Source organism: Leiobunum rupestre, chromosome 4 (genome assembly GCF_980474605.1).
Source record: "Leiobunum rupestre chromosome 4, qqLeiRupe1.1.hap1, whole genome shotgun sequence".
NCBI lineage: Eukaryota > Metazoa > Arthropoda > Arachnida > Opiliones > Sclerosomatidae > Leiobunum > Leiobunum rupestre.
In genome coordinates, this window is record NC_143387.1 from 44,265,290 (window position 1) to 44,285,425 (window position 20,136).

Below are 20,136 nucleotides of genomic sequence, written 5' to 3' on the forward strand. Positions count from 1 at the left end.
TGAAAAATCCAAAAATTCAAAGAAAAATTAAGAAAATCCGAGAAAAATAATCTTCCAAGTTCAAGAAAAAAATACACAAATGCATTTAGTTTTAAAATACAGTAGGATTTTTGAAAAATCAGAAAATCAAAGAGAAAAATCCACGGAAAACACAGTTGATTTCTTTTTAAATACAATTAATAGTTTTTAAATACAGTAGATTTATTTTAAATAATTCTATAATTTAACGTTGCCCTCTTGTTTACTGTTTTTTCTCTGACTTCTACAATGCTTCCCTAGCTCTCCCACTAAAGAGACCTAATGAATTCGTCCATAGGTTTGACTGCACAATTTCAAGAACAAGTTGGACAGTCATTGCGAATTTATTGGTTGTTTTTAAATACAGCAGAATTCTTTTCAATACAATAGATTTTCATTAAATACAATAGATTTTCATTAAATACAGTAGATTTTTCATTAAATACAGTAGATTTTCTTTAAATACAGTAGAATTCTTTTCAATTTAGTAGATTTTCTTTAAATAAAGTAGAATTTTTAATTACAAAATAATTTTTAAATTCATTATAATTTTTAAATTAAGTAGAATTTTTAAATACAGTAGAATTTTTAAATACAGTAGAATTTTTAAATACAGTAGAATTTTTAAATACAGTAGAATTTTTAAATACAGTAGAATTTTTAAATACAGTAGAATTTTTAAATACAGTAGAATTTTTAAATACAGTAGAATTTTTAAATACAGTAGAATTTTTAAATACAGTAGAATTTTTAAATACCGTAGAATTTTTTAATACAGTAGCATTTTTAAATACAGTAGAATTTTTAAATACAGTAGAATTTTTAAATACAGTAGAATTTTTAAATACAGTAGAATTTTTAAATACAGTAAAATTTTTAAATTAAGTAAATTTTTAAATACAGTAGAATTTTTAACTACAGTAAATTTTTATATACAGTAGAATTTTCAAATACAGTAAATTTTTTAAATAAGTAAAATTTTTAAATAAGTAAAATTTTTAAATAAGTAAAATTTTTAAATAAATAAAATTTTTAAATACAATAGAATTTTTTTAAATATAGCTGAATTTTTGAAAAATACGGTTGAATTTTTGAAAATATGGTTGAATTTTTGAAAATATGGTTGAATTTTTAAAAAAAGCGGTTGCATTTTTAAAAAATGCAGTGTAATTAAAAAACAGTAGAAATTTGGAAAAACTCGGAAATACAAGTAAAAATCTGCAAAAATCAACCGGATTTTTCTGAATTTCCGACCCCTCGAAACCATCACATGTTTCTAATCAAAGACTTAATACGCCAGTGCATTAGGGGGAAGTACTTGTGGTATTTAAGGTAAATGTTTTGAAAAAAAACGCTAAGGCCCTTTATAGACTGCCAACGTTTATTGCTGGCCCCTGTCGGCGGGTTTGCTGTACATTGGAAAAGCAGACGCCAAAGAACTAGCACCGTTTAGTTATCTTAACGATTAAATTTTATTCGCTTAGTTGGCTCTCCTTATTTACCTCCTTCCCTATACGTTTCGAGCGTAGAAAATATAGTGCCATCTGTGGTAATAGTTTGTAACTAAATCTACTTGAAAATAGCAGATCTATAACTTAGAAATTTTCAAGAGCAGTCGAAAAAGAATTAAGGCCATCTTGTCGTTACCCGAGAGCAAAGGTTAAGCAAGTTGAAAAAATGTATTTACCGCCATCTATTGAGTGAAATATACAGTATTAATCATGGCAACTTTCACTAATACAATTTATTTGAAATTTCTAAATACTTCTAAATATACCTTCGTAAAATACTGTAACAAAAATGTTAAATAAAAAAATTTACTTTCTATAATTTAAATTATTAATGAGTAAAATTACATATTATATGTATAAAAACGAAATAATATGAATGAAATATAATTATTATGAGTCTATGTATTAATAATATAAAATATAACGTATTGAAAAAAATAAAGTTTGTAATAATCAATTGTGAATAATGTTTCGAGATGGCACCTTACACCTAAAATCAAGATGGAGCCTGAAATGGGCGGTACGTCGTTATAACAGTGTAACACTGAAGCTATAAACCTTACTGTACTAACAAGTTCTTCCTCGGGTAAATCAGTTCTTGATATGGTCGCGATATTAAAGGAGTGGCAATTCTATCGCCGGCTTAACCTCTCTAATTTAAAGTAAAATAAAACCATTTGTTAAAAATAATATGGCCCAAAGAAAACGATATAGTTACAACTTGGAGGAATAAAACAAGTATACAGGAGTTGCGGAGAGCTGCGAAATCGGTTACGTCAGTGACCGTGAACTCGAGCGAGACGGAGGGGTTCAAACGCGACTAGCGCCAACTGCATACGGAATTTTGCAACTATTATCATTTTATAGCATTGTTTTCACGTCGTCTGGTTTGTTTTGAAACATTTCTAAATTCTTTGCGCCTTTTTCCAAAATGACTCGTATATGTTTGGAGGAATAAAACAAACCAGACGACGCGAAAACAATGATATAAAACGATAATAGTTGCAAAATTCCGTATGCAGTTGGCGCTAGTCGCGTTTGAACCCCTCCGTCTCGCGCGAGTTCACGGTCACTGACGAAACCGATTTCGCAGCTCTCCGCAACTCCTGTATACTTGTTTTATTCCTCCAAGGTTACAATAGGCATTTTCATAAAATAATGTAGCCTTTTTGTTTTCTGTTTTTTCCCACTTCTACAATGTTTCTACAGCTCTCCCACTAAAGAGATCTTATGAATTCGTCTATATGCTTGATTGCCCTATCTCGTAAAAAGGCGTTGCGAATTTATGGAAAGGCCTATTCGCTAGCGAAACGGGTATAGGCGGCGCCACAGTCGCTACCCCTGCAGCTTGGTTTGTCTGCGTACTTTGTTGATCAAAACAAACGATTAATATGGCGGATTGTAGGCGCAGAGGTGGCATAAATTGCCTTTTTGTAGTAATACTGCCTTTAAAAATATTACAATTCGAGTAAATGGTGAGAAAAGAACGTTGGAGTTATCGTTTCACAATTTTCCGAAATGCAAAAATCTTTTTAATGTGTGGTTAACTAATATAAAATCAGGGAAGATTAGTTAGTGGGCACAGATTTGCAGCGCCCATTTTAAAGATAAAGACTTTTTAGAAAGAAATGGTGAGACACAAATTTATTTGTTATTACTGATTTTAAAGTTAATATTATTAAATATATATCATAATAACTGTCATTTAGATGAAGATAATTCAAGAGACGCATGAAATGCGGTGCCATTCCGAGCAATAATTTACCATGTAGACTTATTACAAACCCAATGTAACTAAATAAAAAGAGAGGACCCTACATTTTGTCAATCGTTTTAAAGGTGATCTGTTTTATTATATACTGCAAAATAAGGAAATGCTAATGAATTAAATTAATTTTAGGTCAAGCCGTTCGATTGTCATTATCGCTGGAAAATATTACATTGAGGCCCACAAAATTATGCGTTAAAAGGGCATATTTTTCTATTTGGTATTGGACCCCAATTTTCCTATCTTTGCCACCCTGATGGTTCGGTATGAGTTTTCGAGTTGATTAATAACATTTCGAGCTATTGCCGCAGATCCCAATATGATTAAAAATAATACTGTAAATTCAAATGGTTTTTATTTTTAATACTTATTTGCATATCTTAACATTTTATTCACTTCTATTGTAATTTCTAATTAAGTGGTTTCTTCAATGAATTTAATTGCTTTTAACTTTGAATTAATTCTATAATACATTTGTTTTTGCCTTTTTAGTTAACATGGCTTTGAGTAGAAAATTCATAACATAAATAGTTCAGTTCATTTGTTATCTACAAATACTAATTGGCCAAAATTTAAAATAGGAACTATTTTAACATATTAAAAATAAAACTTTCCTTGACTAGAAGTGTAAATTTAATTTTAACTTTTCTTTAACTAAAATCTAAAATAAAAATTATATATTTGGACAACGTTTTTCTTCAAATATTGTCAGTCTCTCTTAATATCAATTAAAAATAGCCCTTGAGAGAATAGACAAAAAAATGAAAAGGCCTAGCTGAATTTTTCCATAGTAGCCTCTACAGTCGTTAGCCAGTAGATTCCTTCCTTTCCAACTTAGTTATTTTGTGGCACTGCCTCTTCAATTGATATTATCTTCGCTACAAATGGACTCTCCACAAATATTTCATCCCGACTAAAAGCTAGAAATACATTTTTGAGACTAAGTGACCAAATAAGAGTACATAAACCTTTTTGAGCCAGCCAAATTTAACCCTCGCAACTCTAACCATTTTATTACCGTACAATACCGAAGGCACAGTTAGTTCTTTTCCTTCATTTTACCCCACTTCTAAAGACAGAAAGTTGGGATAGCTCTCAGTATCTTTATATATAAAATAGACCAGCAATTTACTGCATGTTTGCAAAAGCCTGAATTTCTAGAATAATAAGTAAAACAGGTTACATTAAAGAATTGGGATTTAATAAAAAATATATTTACCCACTATTGCATGAACAATGGACACTTTCAATGCTGTGTTTTCCATCACCAACTTAAAATTTTAACTTTTGTTTTAAGCATCCGCACACCTTATTCTATGGATCAAGAGTAGACTACTCTCCAATATACTTAAAAAATGCTTCATATACCAAATAAAATTATTTAAAATACATTATACATTATACAAAATGCTGAAGCTACTAGTCTATGAAATTAGAACAATCTGGGCTTGTTCTAATGTGAAGATAATAATAAATTTCCTACATACCTTTAAAACTTTCAAACTGATCCCGTGTATGAATTCTCCAAGGCCTACTCATAGTGTTATTAAACTCGAATATTTATACTTATATTTACGAATTCAATACCTATTGACAGTTCAAAATTAATAAATAAATGTCGTATATACACCTTTGTTAATACAAAACATTCGAACACGCTTTAAAAAATATGCTAAAATCGTTAGTAAAATGTTTTAATTGATGTTATAAAACGCGCATTTTCACATAACGCCATTACCCGTATCACCCAAATATAGTTCTAGGCAGTGTGACTAGGTGGCGCAGCTGTAGTTTTCGGTGGCGAATTGGAATTTGTCTTTCTGATGCGTAGGCGCCTACTCACAATGGTTTTTGGTCCTAACCGAGGGGCAGGTCCCTTCCTTGATTAACGACGCACCCCTCAAAAGATTCAATCCGATTTAATCGTGATTATTTTGATTAAATTCAATTTAATCACGATTAAGTTGATTAAATCACGTTTAATCATGATTAGAATGTTTAAATCTGATTTAAACATGATTAAATGATTAAATCGGATTAAAATGATTAAATCTGTTTAAAATGATTAAATATAATTAAAATTATTAAATCTAATAAAAATGATTAAATAAAATTAAAATTATTAAATCTAATTAAAATGATTAAATATAATTAAAATTATTAAATATAATTAAAATGATTAAATATAATTAAAATGATCAAATATAATTAAAATGATTAAATATAATTAAAATTATTAAATCTAATTAAAAAGATTAGATCGTGATTAGAATGATTAAATCTCGTTTAAATGATTAAATCCTGATTAAAAAGATTAGATCATGATTAGAATGATTAAATCTCGTTTAAATCGTGATTAGATTTTCTAATCTTGATTAAATTTTTTAATCTTGATTACCCTGATTTAATCACGATTGCCCTGATTTAATCATTTTACTATGATTAAGACGCACCCAAAATGGAAGTGACCTGCCCCTCGGTCCTAACATCAACGCGTGTAACTTTGGAGCCGTGGACAAATTACGAGTTGGTAAAAATCAGCTTGTTCAACAAACAAAGAGTACCGGTTGCAATAAGCCAATTTCAAAAACCACACCGCCATCTATCAGATTTAAAAATAACTATTAGTATTGTACTTGTCACAACAAAGGGAAGCCTAAGCTGACGTCATAGGCCACCGAGGTCACGCTGATCTATGAAGTCAACGTACCATCAAATTTTAACCATTTCTAGCTTCATCCATCATAGCTCTCCAATACGCGTAATTCCGTACGCTACTGGTTGCCAAACGCTAATAGCATCAGCTAATACGCTATAGCTTTCAACGGAAGGCAAAAGAGGGCGTAGATAGTTCATGGGCAAACTACTAGTAGTTTACCCATGGCTTCACCATGTACCCAACGAAAGCTTCCGAAAACCGCCGCTTGAGGGAAATAGGAATAATGCCCAATACACCATTTTAGTTTCGCTATCGGCTCTCATGAGATTAATCAAGTCATTGTAAGTTCAGGTATGGATACATTTCTGGTAAAAACACAAATAAATAAAGACCAAACTAAGGTGATTGGAAATTCAACTTCAATTTACTTTTTATATAAATTTAATTTATATTTATTTAAACCACGTGTTCCAATTCCAAACGCCAGTGTGGCCCGTGTGGACCCTTAATCTCATTTTAAAGTAGTCTTCACCTTATAGGTCTTTGGAAACAAATTGATATTTAAGGGTGCCCCTTAGGATTTTGCTGGGACCCCTCAACTGAAAAATCCTGACTGCGGGCCTGTCAATAAATAATATTAATGGTTTCATTAATATGTGTTACTGTTCTAGTTGTATTTCTTCAATATTTAGGTTGTTTTGGTTTCATTAATTTAAGATTTTACATGTCTCCTACGCAGAATCCAACCATATCCGAATTCTACATGTTAATTGCTTTCTTTAAAAATGTTCTTCTAGATAAGATTTGGCATTAACAAAAACGACGGGAAAGTCAATTTGACTAGTGAAAAATTCCCACGTTTTCTGCACCATTTATTTGGGAAAACTCAGTTGTTAAAGTGTCAACAAAATAACATTACATTTATTCAATGAAATAACATATTTGAACAATAGTACAAAATAAAAAAAACACACCCACACGAACTTAGGGCAGGGAGAACAAACAATCACCGAGTGAGGCGCCCGGAGGGAAAGTGTTTAGTAGTGAGGCCGCATTGCCTCTGCACCACGATGGCGATCCGTTGCAAAAGGAAAGTAACTGACCGATGCTCGCCTGTGACCTCCTTGATCCGACGGCCTATCGAATGGATCAAGGCCCGACCATCCCGCCCGAAGGAGCCCAGGTTTCGACCACGACAGCAGTGAAGATGAACCGATTTTCCAAACCCGCGTATATTGATTTCTTCCGCAATTCGGCCTGGGTTGCAGCCCAGAGGGGGCTGAAGAGGACGACGCCAAGTAGGACGGGGCTAGAGGGTCGGTACACGTAAAATCCCAGACCACGTTTTCTTATAATATCTACCATTCTAGAAATTCTAACTTTAGTCACTCCATCGTCAGCGGAAGCTGAAAGAAGTTCTACCATTTCAAACCAAACTAAGCGCTCTACTCGATCAGGGCTTATATTAGACCATCTAGACGAAAGTATCCGAATGAAATTGAATAAAGTGTCTGTAACCAACTTGGACCCTTTCCCAGTATTAAATTCGTGGTTTGAAGCTTGCGAAAGACGACCCAATAAGCGAAATAGTTCAACCAACATGCTTGTAGAGCTTGTAGAAAATCAAGAGTCAGTGAGTCCACTGCTCCTCATTTGATGATATTATCAATGAAAATATTTTAAACTAAAACAATTGTGATCTACCAAAGTCATGTAACTCAAGTGATAATAGACTCCTATTTTAATTCTGACGGGTAAAGAAAAATGTTGGCTGTCCTTCTTGATTTTATACCCCCATTTTTACCCCCACTAGTCAGTTACTACTAAAATAAATTAAGATACGAGGCTCACTAGTCAGGCTGACTACTAAAATAAATTAAGATAGGAGGCTCACTAGTCAGGCTGACTACTAAAATAAATTAAGATAGGAGGCTCACTAGTCAGGCTGACTACTAAAATAAATTAAGATAGGAGGCTCACTAGTCAGGCTGACTACTAAAAAAAATATACTTATCTCCAGCTCTGGTCCGCTCGCTGGTCCTTTACCGTCGACTGCTCATCATGGTTGCCAGACGTTTTACAGAGCATTGCCACCACCCTGAGGTAGTGCTATAAATGAGAAAACCAGTGTCCAATAGATTTTTTTATAAAGTAGCGTGGCCTTCTTGTTTTAATGTGGTTCTTACGTCACAGTCTATTACAAGTCTATGAGCACGCGCTACAGTCGCCAGAGGAATATAGGTTTTTTTTGCGCGCGTTTGAAGAATATACTAATAAAGCTGTGTCTTGTGACGTAAGATCAACATATTATATTTTTTACTTTTTATTCAGGGGAAGTCAAAGTTTTTTACTACCGGGACTGGACATACAACCGGTTTGTTCAAGGTTTCTCTTTATACTGCTAAAGCTGAGCATTTTACTCTTCAAAGTTGTGGCAGCATGCTCGTGAGGGGGCAAGACAATCGTGGTCTTTGGGTATGATTCGAACACTGACACTCGCTCTCCTCTCTGGGTCACTTTTTCTACCGCCTTGTCTTGCACTAAACAGAGTTCGAACGGTGCAGTTAGAAAATCCATTTTTCAATGGTTCCTACTTCTATCACACGGGGGCCTAACTGCGTAAGCGCGCCAAATTTGAAAGGCATTGCCTTTTAAAATAGTTCTATTGCAATGTCAAATTGCTTATTTATACTCAGGGAGAATGAATAGATCGAGATTATTTTTAGCGTTTCTCCAATTCCACCCGTTGGGGCCCCCGGTATGCTCCTCCGCTTTAATAAAATCAAATAATACTGCAACCTCATTGGTTCGTAAAAATTACGTTTTTCGACGCGATTAACGCTGCTGCGAGGACGCAAAAAATAAGACTGCCTCCCCCCCCCCCTTAGCGTGACGGGGTAGGGCCTCAACGCGTCCGTCGATAGTCTCGACATATTCATTCTCCCTGAGTTTAAATAAATACATTCTTGGTCTAACTTATAGTGTGATATTATTTTTCTTATACCCGTACCCAGCTTCATCCCCACCTTTGGTACAGAAGATACTGGAGAGCTGTGACACGTAACGATATCATGAATCTATTATTCGCCCAATTACAAAAAATTCTTAAGGAAATCCCTCAACTCTATCTTTTTCTACGCCAATGCTATAAGTCCGCCTCACACCTTACCTTCGATAATTCCGTAATATCTTCCGAGCGCGGTGTTCCACAAGGTCTCACTATTCTGTACATAGTTCAAAAGGTGGCCTCTCGTATGTTTTCCGAGCTCAACATTTGGTATCTAAACGATTTCACCCTGGTTGACCATCCTGAAATAGTGCTTCGTGACTGGACTCTTCTTCAAGACCTTTCCGCAGAAATAGGGACCTCGAACTGAATCCATTTAAATGTGAGCTATTAATCCTTAATTCGGGTGTCTTTGATGAAGCTCACATAACATCTATGTTCGACGCGGCGGCCCCTGGCGTTAAAATCATCGCTCGTCCCAGCTACATGCTCTTGGGTGCGCCACTCTCAGAAGAGGCCATAGCGGACAGCCTCGCTAGTAAAACTGTTGCTTTGGAAATCATGATGGAGTACCTCCAAGAAGTTTCTGTCCATCACGGTTTTTTCTTTCTGAAAAATTCCATGACAATTCCAAAGCTTTCATACCTTCTTCGCAGCGCCCCAATATAGAAATGCCAGGCTGGTCTCCAATCAGCATTCGACAACACTCTCCATCTGGCGCTTAATGACGTTACTAATACGCTGATAGAAGAGGTTCCATGGGATCAGTCATCGCTCCCCGCGTCCGAAGAAGGGCTGGGAATTCGCCATGCGACGAGGCTCACTCTAACAGATTTTTTGTCATCTTTTTCCTCCCAATTTCGGGGATCCAGATGACCCAGTCTTTCGATCAACTCTCGACCAGTGGCAACTTTGTACGGGGTCCAATGCTCCTTCTCCTGCCCTTTGAATAGTGTTCGTGCGGGGACCCCGAGCCCGACTGTCGCAAACTAAGTCGGGGTTTTCGCCGGGAGTAGTGGCTCACTCCTGTAATCCCAGGCGTCCGGGAGGCAGAGTTTGTGGATGGTCGTGTGAGGACGACTACCAATTCCCCAACGGGTGGTCGGAATACTTCCGCCACGGGTGTCCCCACCCCTGTCCCCACGTATCCCCCCGTTGGCGTGGCCGTTACACATATCTCGCACTGATTAATCAGATGGTGTTTCGCCGGGCTCGCGGTCTTCTCAGACTCAAATCAGCCCTTTCTTCCTTGAATAAAAAAAAAGAAAAAGTCGGGGTTTTCCATTTTTCGGGGTTATGTTTTCGTAGTGTACTTTTAAATTTTCGCACCGACGCACCCCGCTAAAATCCTAAAAATATGAAATAGATAGGTTCATTCTCTCCCTTTTTTCGTGGGCGACAATAGAATGATTCGAATGACCTTCGGCTGATGCCGCTGTCGTAGTTCTCGCTTGACGCTTGACTCCAACTTGAGTTGCTTTTTTAAGTTTTAGTTTCATAATTGACGTTGTTTCGGGCTTTCTCAGTCTCAGCTAAGGAGTGTGGAGTTACAACGTTTGTAAATATCTTGTGAATTTATGAAACAACTTACTTAAGCAATTACAATGCCTAAGCTATATACCTCTATTTTAATATCTACCTATCTTATCTATTTTTACTATTACTAATAGCCTCTAGGCTCAGTAAAATTGGGGTATTTTTATAATTTTTCTATTCATAATAAATACAAAGAATTTTCCATCCCCGACTCCGCCCCGACTTGTTTTTCACGGAGTTAGACCCACCCGACCCCGACTTTATTTTGACCCCGTACGAACACTACATTTAAGCGTGGTAGAGTCCTATGACTGAACAAACCATCTCGCGTTTGTCCGACCATGCCACGTCCAACGGGGATAAATAAATTCCAAGGTGTCCGGCGCTTTGTTGAACGCTCTTCCGTCGACCGGTACCCATTTTTACAATGACTCGTTTTGAATCGCTGACGGTGTTCGGCTATAGGAGGATAAATATGTGTCCCACATACTTGTATGTTCTTTATGGGTTGAGCTGTAAAAAAGAACTCGGGCCGGCTCTCCCGACACGGTGCGGTAAATGAAATTATAAAACGTGCTCTCCTTCAAGTTCAATTTTATTAAGTATTTTATTTTTGATTTTACAATTGCTGTAGGGCTAACTCATGTCTGATTTGTAAGCCCTGACTCTTGTGTCCGCGGGTGTTCCAACCATCCTTGAGCCTTCTGGTTTGTCGCGCGATGATGGAAAACGGCCAGACGGAATGTCACTCATCCCTTGGTCTGGTTTGGGATTTTACCTGTACGGAATCCCTAGCGCCATCTTTTTTTACGACTACGTGAATTTTGGATCGCTATAACAACACTCAAGAAGTAATAGGTGCGCACATCAAAAGACTATTCAATCAACCAGGTATCAAGGACGAATCGGCCACAGCCATTCGGTGCATAATCGACACAACGACCGAATGCATCCGATCGTTACGAGTCCTCAATGAGCCAGTCAACCACTGGGATGCAATTCTTCTCCACATTGTCAAGGAGAAATTGGATCCAGAGACTAGGAAGCAGTGGGAACTTTCACTCACTGGCACTACCCGACCTGCATTCCAGGAGCTAACAACATTCCTTGGGCAGCGAGCACGGGCACTACTGGCGTCATCGTCAGCCAATTCAACCAGAGCGAAAACTATTGCCGCTTTTCATCCAAGGAGAACCACAGTTGCACACCATGGCGCAGTCCAAGACTCTTGTACCGTTTGTGGGGGAGCCCATCCCGTCTACAAATGTGAATCACTGCAAAAATATACGATCGAGGACCGTTGGAAAGTCATAAAGGAGCGCTCATTATGCTATAACCGCCTGCGGAGAGACTCCCAGTCAATGGAGTCGGCGACGGGTGCGACTGGCCAGGAGTTAGCTGCTGTAACGCTAATTAATTATACTTTACTATTTACCTTTGGTTTCCCCCTAGCGACTACAAAAACAAGGTTCTCGGAGCTCCTGAAATCGTAAGATAAAAACTATAGGATATGAAAACTTATTACTCCGGGTTTACCATGCCAATGGTCATTTAATCAGGACACAAGAATACACTATCAATGAGGTTGTTAGGCAACCGTGTACATCAATTCACACAAAAAACGATTAACTTCCCCGACACTCCCAACCCAACAATAATGGTTTCTACCCACCCACTAATAAACCCCGACACTATCCAATTATTATCACAAATTATTTACTAATCCCCAACATTAATAATTATTGCCAAGCCATTTTTGAGAAAGTACTTATCATGATAGTTCGGAGAAATCGGATGAAACACACGGCACCTCGGGAAGACGAAACTTGAAGGAATTTGAATAGATGGCCACAGAGGAAGAGTAGAGCTTGAGGTGACGTTGATATCTCTCGAAACGTAGAATGATCACTCCTTGGGTCAGCTTTCTGATTTAAGTCAGTTTGCCATGATAACGAACCTAGCCTCCCAGGCTTTTATCTCGAAAACTCGAGTTAGGTTTTCACTCCGTGGTATTTTAACGATACGCCCGGACTTCGGGACTTTAACTTTTAAACCGGAACTCAGGAAGGAAACCTTCCTTGCCTTGTTCTATCTCCCACTTCTTTCTGTTATTTTCTGTGTTCCTTCTTTTTGATGTCCCGGGACATCCGGGCACTTTGGGGTCACGGGTCACGTGGGAGGAGTTTACACTACCCAATCCTAAAATTACGAGTAGTTATAATACAGTTCTACAATTATTTATGAATTACAACTGATACTAAGAAATTTTAAAAGTTATTCGGAAGATGGCTTTATGGCTTATTCATCATGGCTTGGCAGTTGGCTTGGCAATTACCCCAATTACTAACCCACCAAAATACACTAATAAATTATATTAAAAGTAAAATCCCCTGACAAGTAAAAATATTCCCCAAAAACCCCAGCATACACTTTCAAAACAAAGTCATAAATTCGTCACCACGAAAGGAAAAACATTTTTCCCGAGAAACTCGGACGTTTTGGCGATTTGACCATTGGCATGTTTTCTTTTTGGATTTAAGAAATGGAAGAGTAACAAAAGGAGATGAGCTCTGACCTTGCCCTACGCTAGGGGAAGAAACCACTTAAGGTAGCCCGCTTCCCGACCTCTGGGACCTGGGGACTCTACTGACCTTTTCGGGGAAACGAACCGCCGATAATAAAAAAAGACCTTTCTTAAAATATTGACGAAATATATATCCAGAGACACTGTTCCAGCTCAAGTAGTCTTGGCCACCGCAATCCTTCAGGTCGAGTTATCAAGTGGTCAACTTCAATCAATTCGAGCCCTTCTCGATTCTGGTTCACAGGCCAGCTTCATCACTGAGAAATGCTGTAAAACACTACAACTTAAACGACGACGTCTTAATGTCACAATAAGAGGAATCGGAGGTGTAGGCATTGGAACTTCCCGTGGGAGTGTTCAACTCTGTATCAAAACAATCGACGGTAACCCTTCAATTAAGGTCGATGCACTGGTCCTGAACACTGTCACTGCAGATTTACTGAACTTTCCTATCAACGTAGAGTCTTGGAATCGCATTAAGGAACTCAAGCTAGCAGACTCAACATTCCAACAGCCTGGACCTATTGACATACTGTTGGGCGCTGATGTCTATCTACATATTGTCCGAGATGGTATCTGTAAGGGACGACCAGGTACCGCCGGAGGATTTAATACAGTATTCGGGTGGGTGATCTGCGGCCCAACGAGGGTGACGAAGTCAATTGCGCAAGCTCCAGTATTCCAAATACATCCTTGTACCATCGACGAGCAACTCGAAAAGTTCTGGTCATTATTAGAGATCTCTTCAAAACGAGCATTAACCGCCGCTGAACTTCAGTGCGAAGAAAGCTACTCCAAATCTACCACTCGCACCAAAGAAGGCAGATACGTCGTTCGCCTACCGTTAAAAGGTCCTGAAGAACCTGGAGATTCCAGGCTCGGCTGGGACGATGAACTTCCTGACAGCATCACCTCGAAGTGGAAGAGCTTTCAGACCGATCTTACTCACATTAAGCGATTAAGCATTCAACGTCATACCTCACAACGACAGGTCACTGCGATCACTCTTCAAGGGTTTTGCGACGCATCTGAAAAAGCCAAGATAGTACAAGATCCGTTGAAGAACCGTATCCCAAAGCTTCATTGCTGGACCGATTCAATGACTGTTTTGGGATGGTGGTCTTCGCCTCCACAGCACTGGAGGACATTCATCGCAAACCGTGTTTCTGAAATCCAGGGTTCCGTCCAAGGCGTTCAATGGCATCACGTTAAAGGCGAATATAATTCAGCTGACTGCACTTCCCTGTTCAAATTACATTAAAGTGTTGGAATCAGGGGATGCCAAGACGTTTCTGTAAATATAACAGCTTACTCCGTATTATAATATTACAAGTAATTTTATGTTAATTTAACATGATGAAATAGCTGTAAATAACGCAGTAATAAAGTCTGTCAAATGAACAGGAATAACAGTCTGGAGTACGTAAACCTTATACGTAATTTTATTGGCATATTAAAGTTGGTTTTACACATCCGTCGGTAGAAAATACTTTTTACATCTCAGTAAATTCGATAAGTAGCGAATAATTAATTCAACAAACAATATTCTAGAAAATACACTAACACGTTTAGTCAAATTTACGAATATGAAACTGAATTTTTGACGTGGTAGCTAGGAAAAAATTAGCTAAAATGCAGGGCCGATCTCGCATTTTTCAATAAAATATAATTAAAAGGTTATCCGAACAGCCAATTCGATATAACCCGGGGCTAAACGGATTCAATCCCTTAGAGACACCCAATAACGCACAACTAGTTCTTTAGTTTGTACAAATTAGACTACGTTCAGTCTGTTCTGGTTAGTAGTTTTTAAAGTTTTACGCGTAAGGTTGATTTCTAGTACATAACTAAGGAAGCCTACGTAAAGAGACTATATTCCAAAATATAGCGCGTTGATAATTTACATGTTTACGAAATTACTGATACACAGCTATTTCACTAGTAAAAATTATTTTGTTTAAAAAATAACAATAAAATCAGAAGATTTTTGAACAAAAATTTACATGTTTTACGAGTCAACTGGGTTTTCAGGTTTGCCAGGTAGATACAAATATAATTGTGAGCCTCTCTGGTTCAAGAGAAATCGGGCCAAGCCTTTTGCCTCTCTATAATCCAAAGTAAATAATCACGTAAGTAGTATTTTTTCCGAATTGTTGTAAATCAATTCGACAAACGACTAAATATTAAAACGCTCGCTCTTTTCTGAAAGAAACACTCTCTTAAGTTGCATAAAATATCTCACGGTTTTTATATTTATTCATTTGACTTATTTATTTCGTACAATTTGTATAACGTTTTAATTAATATTTAATTAAAACCATTTGAGGCCGGTAATGGATGGCTATAACCACAAACATATTATGACTCTATCATTAATAGATTTCAAAATAGAGCTATTGAAAGTCAAAGTTTAGTCAATCGGGCAGTGCACCCCAAAATATAATTTTGGGCAATGTCGGAATCGAAAACATTTCCATATCCCTTCTTGGTTTGTAGTGTGAAGGATTATCAAAGAAATTACCATGCATTATGCATAATTAAATTTTCGGGGTTCAGATGCTATTAACTAAGTAGATTAAGAGTGGTCATACGGGGGGCGCCCGCAAAGCAATGAAACAATAAATAAAACTGTTTAAAACATTTGTGTGCTGAAATAACCAGTTTTTCAAAAAATATTGGCTCTCCGTTGAATTATACGTTTGAAGTTTGTAAATTGGAATTAATGGATTCCAGTATATCTACAGTGTCAGATATGCTAAATGTTTTTAAATAACTTCAATGTTAATCTTACTGAAGCTAGCCGTTTAAGTACATATCTGTTATTCAAGTAAACTTTACATAATTAACTGTTAATTTTACACTCTCGATGTGTGTAATAAATACAGCTGCAAATATTCCTGAACATTTTTACAATGTCCTTCTGTACATTTTACAAGACCAACCCATTTTTATAGAACATGGGCCATTTATGTACTTATATTCCTGTATAAAATAAAGGATACGTGTAATTTGTACGGGATAATTCTGTACAAGTTGTACACACACGTTTCATGTAAATATCTTCTGTTAAATTAAAGGATAACAGTAATTATCACAGGATTATTCTGTGCAAGTCATATACAGACGGTTCATGTAAAATTATCCTGTTAAAACTAGGGTTTTTTCTCTCAGTGCACTCTCTATGGTGGCGTGGACCTGGTTTCATTAATCAACCGATGGAACCTTTGGGCCAAGTCGACCTCCGAGAAACAGAAGACTGTCTTTCCGAAGCACGATCAATTCCTGTAACGTCGACTCAACGGAAGATTGACACATTCCTACTCGACAAGTACTCATCGCTGATCACGCTTCTCCGCGTCACAGCGTATCTCCGTCGATTCGCAAGAAATACTTCAACTCCGAAACCAGACAGGACAATGGGACCACTAATCACTCCCGATATAGAGTCGACTCAACAATGTTGGATTGGGACCGTCCAACGACAAAACTTCGCTGATGAAATTCACGCCATCAAGACCAATCAACCTATCTCTCCAAGAAGTAAATTATTGTCGCTAAACCCATTTCTCGACTCAGATGGTATACTTAGAGTCGGAGGTCATATTCGAAATGCTAACATCAATACCGACCGTATTAATCCAAGGATCCTACCACGACGAAGCAAGTTGACCGACTTGATCCTCGTTTACGAACATCTAAAGCATCTTCATGCGGGGCCTCAACTCCTAATGGCGGTTATTCAACGACGCTTCTGGGTTGTCGGTCTAAGAGATGCAGTGCGTTTTCAAATCAGACGCTGCGTACCATGCATTCGTCAGAAGGCGACCACACTTCAACAGCAAATGGCCGACCTTCCAGCCGCTCGTGTCAATCCAGCCAGAGCCTTTCTTCGATGCGGGGTGGACTACACCCGGCCGTTTACCTTAAAGGTCATGAAACTACGTGGACAACGGACCTTCAAGGCGTATATCGCACTTTTCGTCTGTTTTGTCACCCGAGCCATCCATTTGGAAATCGTCAGTGACATGACCAGGGATGCCTTCATCGCAGCATTAAAACGATTCACGTCCACCAAGACAAATCGCTTAACGAGATGGCAGCTCGGCCAACAACTCGTGCAACACTTCTGGCGCAGATGGCACAACGAATACCTGACGAGGCTGCAACAACGTCCCAAATGGCTGTACATGAAGGGTAATCTCAAGGTCGATGACCTGATCCTTATCAAAGACGACCTTCCGCCTACAAAATGGAGACGCGGCCGCATCCAAGAAGTCCATCCTGGAGCTGATGATTGCGTTCGGGTAGTCACAATTTGAATTGCCGACCGCATACTACAACGACCGGTCTCAAAGATATGCCTATTACCATTAAACGTATGAACTATATTTTCTATAATTTAAAATGGTATTTTAAGGACACCGGAATGTTTACGACTACGTGAATTTTGTGTAAATATAGCATTTTTTTACTTCCAACTTGTTATCTAAAACTTATTTTTTACCGTCTTATTTTACTATAAATACATAATGTATCTATCAAAAGGGTATGTTCGAGTAATGATTTTCGAGTTCTGTAGCGTTTCTAAATCGTCATGTAATAAATTGTATATTGTAACGATTTGTTGACTGCCTATGGTCGAGACCCCTATTGCAACCAACTCTCTCAAATTCGTTGACAAAATAATTACACTAATTCTGAAAAGTTATTAGGGTTATGCTTATAGGCTAAGGGTTATAATGAAGGATTTCGAATTTACCAGAAGAAGACAATTTACTAAGAGCATTTAAAAGTTGTAACACACCAACTGAGAATAATGAAATAAAAACAAAACAATAATAAAATAAAATATACTAAACGCGACACTAAAATACTAAGCTTATTAATGGTACCACACTACTAAATCCCAAGGCTTAAATACAATATACGCTAGTGCACTGCGGTTAAGATTACCTTAAGGGTAATTAAAAATAAATGAACCAATATGGTCGTTAAATGGTTAAAACTAATTTATATTCCGAAAGTCTCGGACTCATGAACTTCTAGAGCGCTGACGCGGAAACCGTCGGTACCTCAGAGAACGACTAACGAAGACACTGAGGCAAACTTAGCGGGACGAACCCGTTGCTCGTTCCGGTACGTTAAATTAATTAGATCAACGTGAGTACTTATCTACATCGTCGTTACGGAGGCTTGTTGCGGCAACAGCACACGAACTTTCTTCTAGTTCATCTTCATTTGGAACTTACCACTGGAGAGGACACAAGGCGTAACTAGCGTTGAACCATTTTAGAACAGGATATTTGGAGACTGACGTTCTTATTCCTAGCAGAGCGTCTCTTCGAATATCCAAGCTTCTTTTTCTTTGTGAACTCTAATTCACTCGCGCACAACACTCACGTGACACGAGATTTCACAATATGGGTAAATTTGGGTAAAAAATTCGAACGGAAAAATACCACCACGTCCGAAAATATACTAACGATATATACATGTATAAAAGGTATAGATTTACATTAGATAGCTCAAGCTGGGTTTCGAAATCCTCCAAGCATAGCCCCTCACCGGAGTCTTAACAAAAAGGGGGATGGACCAGAGAGAGCGGAATGCAAGTGGAATGCAAGACCGGGCCCTTCCCAAAATAATACAATTTCTATTGGTGTGGATATTTGGACATCTACGATTCTTAATGCAGTCCTGATTTCCTGGGTGTGCGAGTCATTATATGATATTGGAAATTGGACGGTATTGGTCTTTTTCATGCGGTATGTGTCACAATGTCAACAGGAAGTATACGAGTCGTCCACTACCAGATGTCGAATATAGCTATTCTACGGTATCTTCATCAAATTAAGGGCGAGTGTTGAAATAAAATGAGCGTTAAAGATGCGGCAAGTATTTCGTAAGCGAGAAAAATACAAATACCCTATGTCGATATTTCTTTGCATTAAAATTTACTTCGTATTATATTTATCTGATAAACTTGTTCTGTAAATAGGGTTAAATTCAATTGTGCATTGTTTTAGTACGTCTAACGCGCTGTGGTAACTACTTAATTTATATTATTCTGAATAAACTAAACTCGGTTGTTTCGTCTCAATTACTTTAATTAAAATAAAAAATTTATACCGGGCGGGATTGAACCGGGATTACGTTTTTAGTAAATAACTCTGAATTGCGGAGATATCTTTAAGGGTCGTCTCGAGAAATTAATACCACTAGGGACAATTCTTCCGAGGAGAGGTATATTTTGGCTTGCCAACTTGTTTATTGTTACTTTATTATTGAAATAAGGGAGTTTGTGGAATTTTTTGGATGTCATCAATAAACTTAGTAAGGTTTATGCTTAGATATCGGTTTCTAAAATACTTTTAGTGGCATCTGGCTTACCCCCTTTGCAATGTCTTATGTTATGCAAGGAAATGTAAGTTACCTAGCTAGTGTATTTCATAAAATATATTTATACCACGGTACTATATGTGACTTACAGCTCATTTTCAATATTTCGTAGTATTTCAGCTCACCTCTGAAAATATTAGGTATACTTTTGCTAATGATATGCAGAATTAAGGAATAAAAGTTATTTATCATGTATTTTAGACAATTTATCCTTCAACCTTATAAGAATTATACGATTAACCCAACTATTGAGAGCTCGGACAGACTTGCCCAGCTAGTAAATATATATTTCTTAAAATTTCATTAATTACTGATGTTCTGTTAAAAGAGCAGAGAGCTTCAAAGTGTGGCCTACTTGCCACTAGAAGTAGGCTGCAACAAGCACAAAACCAAGCAGCAGGGAAATGCGAACATTAAGGTTCGGGTTCGTGTGATAGGTAAAAAAGGACTTTGTAAACAAATCGAGGAAACCAGAGTAAAAACGTAAACTTAAACAGTATTTAAAGTCTCTGTTGCTTGGTTTTGTGCTTAAAATCCTTCAGATTCCCATGTTATTTTCAATGGAAAAAAATCCAAACCATGTTGTCAAAAACGTTTTCGGTTGCCATGACAATACGAAACCCCTTGCAGGTTTTTCAAGTTACATAAAGGTGT

At 37.4% G+C, this 20,136-nt stretch overlaps 1 protein-coding gene across 1 annotated transcript; it reads left to right on the forward strand.

Moving 5' to 3' along the window:
* The first annotated feature begins 16,298 nt into the window (after window positions 1-16,298).
* LOC149947942 (uncharacterized) lies at window positions 16,299-17,402 on the forward strand. The gene has a single exon (XM_090170993.1). It carries the CDS (start codon window positions 16,299-16,301, stop codon window positions 17,400-17,402), a length of 1,104 nt encoding a protein of 367 aa, XP_090027119.1.
* The last annotated feature ends 2,734 nt before the right edge of the window (window positions 17,403-20,136 follow it).

What these genes read in the sequence shown, in the direction of transcription:
- LOC149947942 (XM_090170993.1), top strand. Translation starts at nt 16,299, where the DNA reads ATGGAACCTTTGGGCCAAGTCGACCTCCGAGAAACAGAAGACTGTCTT.